This window comes from Xenopus laevis, chromosome 2S (genome assembly GCF_017654675.1).
Source record: "Xenopus laevis strain J_2021 chromosome 2S, Xenopus_laevis_v10.1, whole genome shotgun sequence".
NCBI classification, from domain to species: Eukaryota; Metazoa; Chordata; class Amphibia; order Anura; family Pipidae; genus Xenopus; species Xenopus laevis.
The window spans coordinates 93,568,437-93,582,611 of NC_054374.1; the positions used below are offsets into that span (position 1 = coordinate 93,568,437).

The window sequence follows — 14,175 nt, forward strand, 5'->3', positions numbered from 1 at the left end:
AGTCCGAATTTATCTCAATATTTTCCGCTTGTGTTTTTTTCTACACTTATTTATTATTACATTTTCCTGAAAATTTGCTTTGCAGGAAAAATAATCAGATTTTCAGGGGGTTTTTGGATTTTTTTTATCTGATTTTCAATTTTTTTTCCGGATTTTTCACCCGAAAACTCAGAATACTTTGGAGTATTGCATGAAACCCTGCACACATCAAAAAATCATTGGGACTTCTCCCACTGACTTATATGCAACCTCGACAGGTCTGAGATGGCGGATTTTCTGATTTGGAAGTTTCCATCCTCTGGGTTAAATAAATTCGGAAAAATTTGAAATTTTTTAAAAATCCGATTTTATAAAATAAAAAGAATCTCAATCTTTTTTTAGATTTTTGCATTCAGAGTTTAATAAATAACCCCCAAAGAGTAAAATACAATTGTAACCCCCAACTGAATTTGTTGTCAGTATTGATGGCAAATTATAGCATTTCTGTATCAGTTTTACAAGAATTGCAGCACTCCATTTATATGTGAAATAAAGGTGGTATTATTACTATGAAATGGGAGTGCTGAATGTGATGGTCAACACACCAAGTGGTGTGCACCCCTTTTAAGTAAAATCTGAAGTATATATGTGAGCTAGAAAACCAATGTATAAGATCATTTACTGTATCTCAGGGAAGGGGTTCACTGCACCCATAATTTGTCAGCAAGGAATTGTTTCCCCCTCTGAGGTAAATTTGAGAGGCTTCAAAGAGGTTTTTTGTCTTCCTCTGGAACAAATAATAGTTGGGCAGGTTATAGTGTATATAGAAGACAAGGGACATTCCTTTGAAAAAAGCAAGGTCCAAATCTTGGATAAAGAAGACCGCTAGTTTGAATGAGGCGTGAAAGAGGCGATTCATGTCATGGTGGAGAAACCATCCCTGAACAGTGCCGGGGGCCTTCGACACCACCTGTCTGCTACATACAATGCTATTCTAACATCTGTACCCCAGCGGATTCAGAACACTTCACACATCCATTCATGCAACTCTCACAAGTAATACCTTTCTAGGAGTTGCATGACACAATTGGTAATCCTATCACAGTATTTATACTAGATATACCATGACCTGGATGAATGAAAATCTTCATAGTCAAATTGATAATTATTTAAGAATGAATAAAGGCACATGAGACAATAATCTAATCTTAAAATCCTAATTTTAATAATAAACTCTATTGCCTTATGATACATATAAATATAATGTTATATATGTTATACATAAAAATCAAATAAACAAACAAATGCTGCAAACTGGCTACACAACATACAGTACAGCACATTTTTCTATTAACAAGGACAATGAACAGTTCAAATTCTCTGGAACAGATTTTTTTTACAGAAAATATTGTATTAGTTTATATTTTTACATGAAATCAACAGACCACCAGATACGAATACACATGCTTATATATGTCCATTTCAATGGTATGTCATTGTAAAATAATGTCATTACTACTTTATCATTGTAGATCTTCAGCTGCTATTTCTGTACGAGAAGGCAACGGTACATTTATCAGTACACTGAATTTACTCCTCTACAACGTAAGTAAAAAAAAAAAAGCTAATTTGATTTGTAGAGAGGCACACTTTGTTACAACATAAGCATAAAAGCAAAATACTGAGGTGTACAAATACAAAGATGAATGGAAATTTTATTTAAAACAAACAGGGATAAATATATGTAGACTTTTTTTTTATTATTATACATGTTTTTCCATATTTAACAAATGACATACTGGACAAAATCTCTCTATTTTCTGTTTGTTCTGATCCCTCCTGCTGTTGTATGGCATTTAGCTGTGAACAAGCAGCTCATTATGCTCTTTCTTACTCCCCATCAAACACGGTTAATATATTGATGCACCTTCCCCAGATCAGGCCACATAGAAGGAGTCATGTTCCCCTGGTTCTCTGAGGTTTAGGCTTAACTCCAGTCAGGGAAGGTGATTGGCTAATTGACAAAACTGTCTAGTTAGGCAACTATAGCCTCAGTAACCTGTCATCCTGGGGTGGGGTTCCTGTTTAGGGAAAAGCCATAACGCAGCCTGTTCCAAGATAATTTCAGCAGAGGAAGCACTACAATTGAGTTGTGAAGAAGGTTCCTGGATTAAGTTATAAGTCTTATAGGGATTTAAATGGTAGTTTTTACACAATATGTATACATTTTATTATAAAGCGCTAAAATTTGCAGCACTGTAAAATTTGACAATTTGTGTACACACTGGGAAGACAACATAAACAAATATAAATATACATACTTATATTGTGCTCTGTAGTGGTGACCACTGTGTGTTTAAATTGGCACTGCTTGCTGGGTTTATCCACTTTGAGAAAGGCCTGAGTGCAGGCCAAAACGTTAAACTCCACAACCAAAGTAGGGAGGCACAGACAAACAGACTTAACACATATTTATTAATAATATATTCATAGAAAAAAAATTGGTATATTTACTTCTAGCTAGTGTGCTTTAACAGGGGCTACACAAAAAATATGATTATTTTAATCATGCAGTGTAGAATGTCACCTGCCTAAAAAGCTCCATAGACCCAGCACAAACGTTTATTATTTCTGGACAGCTCTAAACTCTGTCCGGCACTGATGATTGCAAGACAACAAACAGCATTTCCGTTTTTTGTTTTCATTATTGTGCTTGGAGCTGGTTTTAAGCTATTCAATAATTAGTAGTTATTGGTTATGGTGTGGATCACTAGGGGGCACATTTACTAAGCGCGAGTGAAGGATTAGAATAAAAAATACTTTGAATTTCGAAGGTTTTTTTTGGCTACTTCGACCATCGAATTGGCTACTTCGACCTTCGAGTACGACTTCGACTTCGAATCGAACGAATCAAACTAAAAACCATTCGACTATTCAACCATTCGAAAGTCGAAGTACTGTCTCTTTAAAAAAAACTTTGACTACCTACTTCACCACCTAAAACCTACCGAGCACCAATGTTAGCCTATGGGAAAGGTCCCCAAAAGCTTTCCTTGCTTTTTTTGAATTTGAGGAAAATTGTTAGATCGATGGATTAAAATCCTTTGAATCGTTCGATCGAACTATTTTTCCTTTGATCGAACGATCTAACGAAATGCGGTAAATTTTTCGACTTCGATATTCAAAGTCGAAGGATTTTACTTTGAGGATCGAATATCGAGGGTTAATTAACCCTCGATATTCGATCAATAGTAAATGTGCCCCTAGGTGTGGTTGTTTTCAAATATATTTAGTAATTAATTCCCTGTTGAGTGCTGTGGTCCCTGCAATAGAAGGGAGCTCCTGGTATAAGCAACCATGCTGGGGGATACACATGTGCATAAGATAGTGCCCTGACTGGCTCACTAGTAGCATGCATAACATGTGCATACAGTAAGCCAGGGCATGTGCTCATTATATGTATGTATGTGTCCCAGCATGGCTGCCTACATTGGGAACTCCCAGCTAGTGTGTGTGTTTGGGGGGTGCACAGCACTCAGTAGAGTGAAATTCTTTAAAAAATATTATTGTTTCTCTCTTCAGAGTGTAAGCCCACAAATTTTATAGGCGTGCTTTAACTCTTTACATGAAAAAGCTTTTTCCTGTTAAAGGGTTGCCCCTTCCAGTATATCAGCCTTTCCTTCTCCTTTGAGGGGCAACTGCCACACATATATTAAACAGTGATGCTACTAAATCTATTTCACAAACAGGTTTTATCACATTTTTCTTTTAGGTGTTTGTATTTATTGATTTATGTTGGAATTCAAAAACATTTTCCTGGCTGCAACCAACAACCTTTTGCTCTTTGTTAGCTGCTATTGAATTTAGCTTCTCTAGAAACTGATTCCAGCACTACTGACAAATAGCATGGTTAAGTTGTTTTCAGTAGGGAAAATGTTAGGTAGAGGAAGCACACTCATAGAACTATAAGAAAAAATTAATTAAAACTATTGGGGAAAAAATAATTATTAAGCATCTACAGTTTAGTGGATTTTCCAAATAATAGTGATGGTTCCCTTTCTGAAGACCATCAACAATCTATGTAAATAAGAACAAAGTAAGTAGCAACTTATAATAATATGACACAAATGCAAAGTATTGAAGGTTTATGTTATATATATATATATGTCTATTGCTAAGAAGAGTGAGAAACTTAGGGGCAGATTTATCAAAGGTCGAGTGATAGGTTTTTTTTTTACATCAAATGAACTCCAATGACCTTGAAACTTGAATGGTATCTTATTCAAGAAAAAACTTGAATGTCTAAAATTAGAACGAATATTACCATCCCGAAAACTCAAATCGAATTCGAACGCAATTTGAATCAAGTTTTTTTCTGAAAAAAAAACTTGAATGTCAGGAAGGCTATTAAATCTTAAAATCGGTCAATGGACCTCTGCCATTGACGTCTACATGGTTTTAGATGGTATGCATCGCCTACTCATTTCCCATTGGCCACTTCTCTTTTAAATACTGTGTATGTATTGTTCAATATTCAGCCTATGAGTAAGTGTCCTTGGTAGACATGAAACGCATCAGGCCTGGTTCTTAATTATGGAAAATAAATGTAAGCTTTTTTAACTTTTTTACAACCTCCGCCTTTACTATTTCATGGGTCCAGGCCTGTGCCAGCCTCTTCTGAATTTTAAGTTGCATTGTGGACAAACACATTGGAATATTTATCAAAAATGGGCAAATTTACATTCGGTCACTAACCCAGTCTTTCACTTTTTATAGCCATCTTCAGGTATAATAAATAAAAAAAATGCCTTGGTTGTTGAGTTTTTGCCCAGTGTTGATAAATGAGCTCAACTGTGCTTTGTGCCTGTTTTTTGTTTTTTTTTTAATTTTCACCTTGCCCCTCTTATTTGTAAAGCATACTGTATAATGCTATTGTGATAAGTATACAATTAAACAGAGATGTAACTTTTCATTGACACAACATACAATTAATCTTTAAAGGGTTAAACTACAGTATCAAAATATAATTCATATATCAATTCCATCTCCTAAGAACATATTTCATATTTCACTACCTTCTCCTAAGAACACCTTTCTTTCTTTTACTGCCTTAAATCTGTTTGACAGAATTGTCTTTAAAATTGTTATGACCAGTAATTCCTCTCTATAATCCATACCACCCTAGGATTCAACCTATAGCCAGCAACTGCTAATACCAAGTGCAGGATTGCCACTAAAGACAAAAATCTACGCAGCAGTAAGAGCAACCAACCTTGACGGACGGTAATGTGAAACTGAATTCAATTTGCTTTTCCATATGACATTGTACAGAAAAGATTCACTACAAATTGAATTTATCAATCGACCCAAATGTTGGAACATACTTTTAAACCATTTCTAAAGTATATGGGTATATTTTGTAGCTCCCTTCAATTAGCTATGTACTAAAATGGAATAACTACTTGGTTGGCCGAAAACTATTGATAGATCATTGACTAGATCACAGTTCCTTTGTAGAACAGATTTGTCTTTTCACCAATAGTTACCTTTATTAGATATTTATACAGTGGGGCTAAGCCTAGAAAAATAATCTTCATAGACACAAGTTAGGGAGCTGAGATGGACAAATACTGGTTATAAGGACAGGGCTAATGTGCACCCGCCGATGCTCTGCATCTTATCACAATTGCTCATGCAGAGAGCAGTCCAGCTCAGGGTCTGGCTGTGCTCTGCACCATGTGCCAGGTTTTTTATCTGCACAGACCCCAGGCAGAACTGCTGTGTATGACATAAAAATACATTCAGCATTTTAAAATATTTTTTGGTTAGAAATGGGTTGAGATTGTCACTATGAATGCCTTTACAAACTACCTATCTATTGTCGTAGCTGCTGATTATCTATTTCACCCATCTGACTCTAGAACAGAATGACCTTATTTGCCAGCTTATACCAGTAGTGATGGGCGAATTTACTCGCCAGGCACGAATTTGAGCGATTCGCCGGCGGTGAATAAATTCGTGAAACTGCCGGGAAAAATCTCGTCAAAAACGGACACCGGCATCAAAAACGAATGCCGGCATAAAAAACAAGACCCTGTCGCCGTTTTGTAAATTCGCGAATTTTTGGGCGAAGCAAAACTGCGCCAATTCTCCCATCACTATATACCAGTCAGGAGAAGTTCTTTTGTTTTAAAGGAACTGTAACACGAAAAAAATTTAAATCTTTTAAAATAATGCAAATATAAGGTACTGTTGTGCTGCACTGTTAAAATTGATGTGTTTGCATCAGAAACTCAACAATACTTTATATAAACCAGCTGCTGTGTAGCCATGGGGGCAGCCATTCAAAGCTGAAAAAGGAGAAAAGGCACATGATAAACAGCAGATAACAGATATGCTCAGTAGTATGCAATAGGATTCTTCAGAACTTCTCTGTTATCCATTGTGTATTGTGAGCTTCTGGTAGCGAAACCCTAGGCCCCGGCACAGATTTCAGCACATAAATGGAGACTGACCACCTTAAAGAGTTCAAATTGCCGCTTTGCTGGCTTTTATTTTCAAGAAACACAAACTCTTCAGCCCACTGGCTTCACATGGGGAATCACATATGCTTCACATCATAGCAATAACAGTCCCGCTTCACACCCTCACTGGTGTTCACCTTACTCACAGTGGAGTTTAGCCCTCAATGGCTTTCAGAAGACCACAAATCCCAGAATCCTCTCTGGGCACCCTTGAGACACTCTTGTCTCCTGGGAGTGGTTTCTCTGGTCCTCTCTCCAGCTCAGGGGAATCATTCTTGTTCCCTGTTGCTCACAAGCACATGTAGCCCCTCACCCTCCTTCACTCCAAGAGGTCTCTATCAGGAAGCAGCAGCTCAGGTGTTGCTCCACACCTTTTAACTATCCTTAATTAACTAACTGCCTTTAGCTTGGCAGCTGCAAAACCCTTACATGGAGCAAGGGATGGAAGCCCATCCTGCTCTCTTCCATACACTCCAGGGACCCTTAATCCAGCTTTTACCAAGATGGTGCAGAATTAAGCAGCATTACATGCTGCAGCAACACAGTTTTCCCTGGAGTTTTGATTTCACCAGCTTAATGCTGGTGAAATACACACAATATTGTGCCCTTTAGACACCCATATCTTACAGTATCCTGTGCTCCCATGGCTACATAGAAGCTTGTTTATATAAACTAAAGTCGTGTTTCTGAAGCAAACACACCAGTGCAGGGCAACACTACATTATATTGTCATTCCTTTAAGATACTTTCAGTTTTTGGTGTTACTGTTCCTTTAATGTGAGAAAAAACCCCATTAGTTTCCATTTTGCAAGTTCTAATGGTTATGTAATCTATTCCATATATAGCCAAAAAGCCACTGTGTCAACAAAGCATTTTTAGTACAGTTGAATAATGGCTCCTTAATCATGTTTATTGACTGATGGCGCTGAGGTCATGTCTACCTTACTTGCACTTGCAAATAATGTGATTTGCCCTTTGAGTTATTTATTACAAATAAATACACTGCATTACAAATAAGATGCTCTTGTAAATAAATCTGGTTTATCTCTATACATTTTGTAAAGTATTTAAAGAAAATGATAATAGCTATTTAAAATGTATTTTAATAATCAAATAGGTGGAATGTTTTAATGGACTACTGTTACACTACTCCTTCTGGCAATCCAAGTGATGATATCAGATATGACCTCTTCCTCAGGTATGAAATAGATTTCATTACATTTTCTGTTCTATAGAACAGATACATTAAGTTGCTTTACCTTGTATCTGTAATAAATGCAATTTAGCTTTTAAAATGGAAATAGAAACGTCTGTAATGCTGACAGTATTAAATGGCTTTCAAATGCAAGTGTGATTTCCTTAAAGGGAAGCCTACATTACAGGGAATGCATAATAATCCTTTTTTCACAAATTGGTTTTAGTTTTTCTTTTCACATATAAATAGCATACGAGTCAGCTTGTTTAGCTTAATATTTATATGTGCTGCAAACAGCTCCACCGTACTCTCTGGCTGTTGGACATTTCAGATCATTTGTTTGGAATAAGATTGTTAGACCAGGGAAATCAGTCACTGATTCACAGCATGACTGACTTGTCTACAGCAGGAAAAATGATATGCTGAGTATATAACACAATAATTCATGAATTTAAGATAAACTTCATTAAGTAATACTGGTATGGGATCCTTTATCTGGAAAACCTTTATCCAGAAAGCTCTGAATTACATAAGGGTTGTCTCCCATAGACTCCATTTTGTGCAAATAAGCCAAATTTCCTTTTTCTCTGTAATAATAAAACAGTACCTTGTACTTGATCCAAACTAAAATATAATTAATTATTTTTTGGAAACAGAACAAGCCTATTGGGTTAAATTAATGTTTAAATGGTTTCTTAGTAGACTTAAGGTGTGAAGATCCAAATTAGGGAAAGATCTGTTATCTGGAAAACCCCAGGTCCCAAGCATTCTGGATAATAGGTCCTATACCTGTACTTGAAAAATGTTCTAGTCACAATAAAACATTTCCATACCATATTATATTTTAAAGCTGCGACAAAGATCCACAGACAACAATATTTGAGAATGGCAAGAGTCAGATGGGAAGATTTTCCTTTGAAGTGTTCCGATTCGTCAAGCACAAGAACCAGAAAATGTCGACGGTGTTTTTACACTGCATAACAAAACTGTGCCGATCAGATGACTGCCATTACCTAACACCAGTAAGTAGTGAGAATTGTTCTTTTAGGGGTCATTTTTTATAATTGGGCTTTAGTGCTGTTGGATATTTACAGTCATCATTTTTTTACAGTTATGGTTATGGTCTTTTAATGTCTTTCATGATGCAGTACCACAGTAACACTTCTGTTCATACATGCCCATTTACTGATGCTGGCAAGCCTTGACTCTCTAGAGGCTTCCTCTATCACCGTAGCCCCAGAAGCATTTGTATGTCCACAGAAAAACTTTCAATTATTGATGGTCCTTTACCGAATGCAGATTACATTGTCAAAGAAGGATATTATCAGAATAACAGTTAAACAGCCCGTAATGTTCAGTGATAAGTGCAAATATAAAATCTGACAAAGCATAACACAGCTGTTTACTTTTAATCTTGAACTAATTACTGAGTGTATCATTTTAATTAAACTTTGTAAAACTGAGCAGTATGGACATAAAGTAAACTCAGTTATAACATTCACAGTGTATAATGGTGTTTCCCTATTTAATCTTCTAACCTCTTTACTTTGCTACTGTGTAAACAAACTAGCGTTAGTCTATCACTGCAAAGTAACACAGTGTCTTTCATTAATCCCCAGACATGTCACAACAGAGATAGAAGAGATGCTGTAATAAGAACCACATTAACTCCTTACAGTTTATCTGGTAATGCTGTTGTATCTGCAGGACCTATCATTACAAGAAGTGGTAAGAAGTTCCCCTGTCTATTTTTAATTCCATTTTAATTAAAAGAGAACTGACCGCAATGTGGGTGAATTGCTAGGGACTTTAGATTGTAAGCTCTACTGGAGTAGGGGCTGATGTGAATGATTTACAGTATATTCTCTGTAAAGCACTGTATGTTGACTCTATATACACAAAGATATTAATAATAATTATGTTTGCTATAATTACAGTACATAGCCACAAAAAACACAAATTGTGATAATTTGAATAACATTTTGGCTATAAAAATTAAATCCAAACTTTGTTAAATATAATATACAAAATAAAAATAAAAAAAGGAAAAAACAAACTAGAAAACAACAAGACCATGATGAATCAGCTTTTGCATCTCCGAGGTAAAAACCCACGTGTGAGTACTGACAATTTCCATTAATAGGTTCATATGTTATGCAAACTGGTCCTATATATTTATTCGTCATAATATCGAAGTCGAAGGATTTTGCGCAATTTGGTCGAACGATCGAAGGAATATCCTTCGATCAGAAAATTGTTAGCAAGCCTATGGGGAGCTTCCCCATAGGCTAACATTGGCCTCGGTAGGTTTTAGGTGGCGAACTAGGGGGTCGAAGAAATTTTTTAAGAGACAGTACTTCGATTATCGAATGGTCAAATAGTCGAACGATTTTTAGTTCGAATCGTTCGATTCGAAGTCGAAGGTCGTAGTCGAAGGTCGAAGTAGCCAAAAAAACCATTCGAAATTCGAACTATTTTTCCTCTATTTCTTCACTCGAATTTAGTGAATGGGCCCCTAAGTGTGTGTGTGGATTGGGATTTATTGTTACTTGACGTTCAGTGAGGGTTACCTCTGTTTGTAGCCTGGTTTCTGCCATTTTTGTTTTGTGTTAATTTCAGAGCTATAAATGCCCCTTAAATATGCTTTAAACACATCACAGTGATATGGTGTGTCTCCTTGAGGGGTATTATTAACTGAATATTCTTTTATTAGGGCATCTATCTCCTCAGTTGATGAGGAGATAGATCAGAAATGCCCCTTGGAAGATACTCAATAACATTAATCAATGGTACCATAGACCTTGGGGTTAAAATAAAATCTATGCGGGATAGGCATTGATGAGATTTGGAGTAACAGGAGTAACTGTTGTGCAAATAAATGAAATGTTCTCCAAGTATCTATGAGATCTAAAGATTGGATGAAATTGCTAAACTTCAATTTATCTCCACTTCCCCTCGTTCCATCCCTTTTCCATCTATCTAGTTCTGGGTTGGGGGGGGTGTTAAAATCCCCTTTCATTAAAATGAGGGAGTTGGGGGGAGGAGTTGAAGCCCATTTGGTAAATTCAGTTAACAAATCCCTTATAAATGATGGGGGTATATAAATATTGGAAAGGAGATATTCTTTAGAAAATAGTTTACAATGTAAAAAGACATATCTTCCTTTTGGGTCAGTTTTAAGATGTAATAACTCAAATAAACCCATTTATTTATTAGAGTAGATACTCCTCCTGTATACACTGAGTAAGTCGAGTGGTAACCCCAACCCACCCAGGGTTTCTTAAGTGCTGAAATAGATGATCCGGTGAGATGTGATTCTTGAAGAAACAATATAACATGGTTAAGCTTTTTGGCTTGACTTAAAGCTGTGCGCCTCTTAATAGGGTCATTTAATCCCCTGACATTCCATGTAACCAATTTTATGTTACCCGCCATTGTGCAAATCGTAAAGGTCTCCTTTTTCCCCCATCTTTACCATACTTTCCATATTTGTGTACACCTTCATAACATGCATATATTCCAACACAGTAATATTTAACTTTTCCAAACTTTTTTCCCCCTCTTGTATATCACGGTTTTGCTGTCCTCTATATACCTGTAAACATTCCCCTTGGCATTTCCCCCAACATATATCTTATCATTGTTATTTTCCATAAAGCAATAAACATTAACCATGTCATCAAACCATATGTTCCAACTTCCCTCCCCTCCCCGTGGCCAAACTGTAATCTGGGTAAAACTAACCCTTGCATAGAGTGTTAACCCAAAGTACGGGGGGAGGGCTCTTTGGGTCGTGCCTCCTGGAATGCAGACATATTTAACAAGCAAAAATTAAAGACCTCTTAGTCAACAAGGCATACCAGAAGCAAGAAGTACAGCATGGGCAAAAAAAACCTTATCAGAAGGAAATAATGCTATCTAGAAGACCTGCTGCCACTTGATATTGTTCAGAAACAGTACTACTGCATAATCATGACTGAACTATATTATATATAATGTGTGTAATCAATATAATAGCCTCAGCAGATATCTTCATCACCTATTGTAACAATGTGAAAAGTCCATTAGAACGTTATTTATGTGTGTATCATATAGGAGTCTGAGGCTAGGGCCAGATGGGGCGAAACTAGCTGCTGAAATCCACAGCCCCCAATTGTTAATAGAATATTCTTCATGTCCGGAAGCCTTGTGTTGGCACCAGAGTGAACATACGTGGCGGATTTGGCTGGAAATGCAAAATCTGCTGAATGTGTTTACGATAAGGCTGACACAAAACTTCCAAACTAGAGAGAACAGAGAATGAGTTATTGATTTGGGGATTATGCTGCTATTGACTGCAGGATTGTGATGGATCAGAAGGCTTCTATCCAAAGCACACTAGGCAATTTCTGAAAACCGATAAGCTATTTTGTCGTATTACTCAGGTATAGTTCATAACAGCGAATGAGCCAAGTTAAACTTACTGCTCTTCTATAAAAAATGATAACCATGATTAAATATATACAGGTAGGGGACCTGGGGTTTTGTGGATAATGGATCTTTCCGTAATTTGGATCTTTATACCTTAAGTCTGCTAAAAATCATGTAAACATGAAATAAACCTAATAGGCTGGTTTTGCCTCCCTTAAGGATTAATTATACTGTATCTTAGTTTGGATCTAGTACAAGCTACTGTTTTATTATTACAGAGAAAAAGCAAATCATGTTTAAACATTTGGATTATTTGGATAAAATGGAGACTATGGGAGACAGCCATTCAGTAATTCGGAGCTTTCTGGATAACGGGTTTCCGGATAACGGATCCCATACCCGTACCTAAAAACATATACTGTATATATATATATATATATATTCCTTTGTGGTTGTTACCGTTTACGTGGGGGTTATTTACAAATATATATATATATATATATATATATATATATATATATATATATATATATATATATATATATATTTGTAAATAACCCCCACGTAAACGGTAACAACCACAAAGGAATGCAATGACTTAAACATTAAACAAATATATTTCACATGTTTCAGCATTGTATGATAACAGTCAGTAAGTAGTCACAGTATAGCAAAATGAACATCAATCTTCAAATGATTGAATATGAAAAATAGACAAGTACCAGAGGATATGATATGAAGATGAGGAATACGTTCCGCTTCTCACGCCTGGCAGCAGTGCAGCAGCTCTACTGAAATAGAGTGTTGGAAGCTGATCTTAGAACAGAATCATTAATGCATACAAACAAGAATTTACTGAATACTAAAACTGCAGAATACGTGTTTATTGGCTTTTAAAAATATAACTAATAAGGACATTTTTTATGCTGTATACACATATATAAATGTAATTATTTTTTATGGTATATTCTCATCTAACAAGTAGGCTTTATTAAAAAAAAATATACTGCTTTACCATGTTGACTCCACAGACGTTTTAACTGTTGCTCAAGAGGCTTCATTTGGCTTTACACTGGACAATGAAACGTGTGCAATAAGATTCATTAGATGTTCTGTCCTAGTCTAGGATCTATGCACATTGACATTATAGTAAAGTTTCGCTATCATTTTGTATAGAAGAGCAGTAAGTTTAACTTGGCTCACTCGCTGTTAGGAACTATACAGAGTAATAGGACAAAATAGCTTATCGGTTTCCAGGAATTGCCTAGTGTGCTTTGGAAAGAAACCTTCTGATCCATCACAATCCTCCAGTCAATAGTAGTATAATCCCCAAATCAATAACTCAGCCAACATGCTCTTATGGAATGAAGTGTCCTTATCATTTCTCTAGATGATAAACTCCTGACTTATTCTAGTTTTCTAGTGATAGAAATGCCAACCCAAACTCCAGTGCCATCACTTAAAGTTTCTTGTAATTAAAACTTGCTTTTGATGTTCATAACAGCAGTGCTTTCTGCCTGCTCTGCCATGGTATTTCTTTTCTTATTTGATGATTCTGTGTAACAGCATAAATAAATGATGCCAGAAATGTGTGTGTGTCTGATCGCTGCTGGCAGATAAATGCAATATACTGTGCAATTAATGTTGCTTCACGGTTCTAAATGATTCTGCAAAAACCATAAGCCCATTTGGACAGCAGTTATAGTTACAGTGATATTGTTCCTGTTTTCGAGCCAGGGGCTTGATTAGTATGAAAAAGAATTGTGCACATGAACAGAAACACAAAATGAATGCATGTTTATGTAGAAAACAAAGCATATCTCCTGTCTTCGTGTACTACTGCAGTAGTACTATTACATTACATATATATAAATATATATATATATATATATTGTGTATATATATATATATATATATATATATATATATATATATACAGATGCTTTTTAAGGATCGCAATCACAGGACTTAAATAGATTATAATTGGTTTTATTTATAAAATGCCTAATGTTTCGGCTGTGACACCAGCCTTTATTGAAATATATATATATATATATATATAGAACA

The 14,175-nt window shown here is 35.9% G+C and overlaps 1 protein-coding gene across 1 annotated transcript in view; it reads left to right on the forward strand.

Annotated features, from left to right (window-relative positions):
• zpld1.S (zona pellucida-like domain containing 1 S homeolog) overlaps window positions 1-14,175 on the forward strand; it is a 50,971-nt gene that overhangs the window by 22,291 nt on the left and 14,505 nt on the right. The window contains 5 exon segments of the mRNA NM_001094327.1: window positions 1,512-1,584; window positions 5,165-5,262; window positions 7,621-7,701; window positions 8,549-8,720; window positions 9,318-9,426. Coding sequence (NP_001087796.1) covers window positions 1,512-1,584; window positions 5,165-5,262; window positions 7,621-7,701; window positions 8,549-8,720; window positions 9,318-9,426 — 533 coding nt within the window.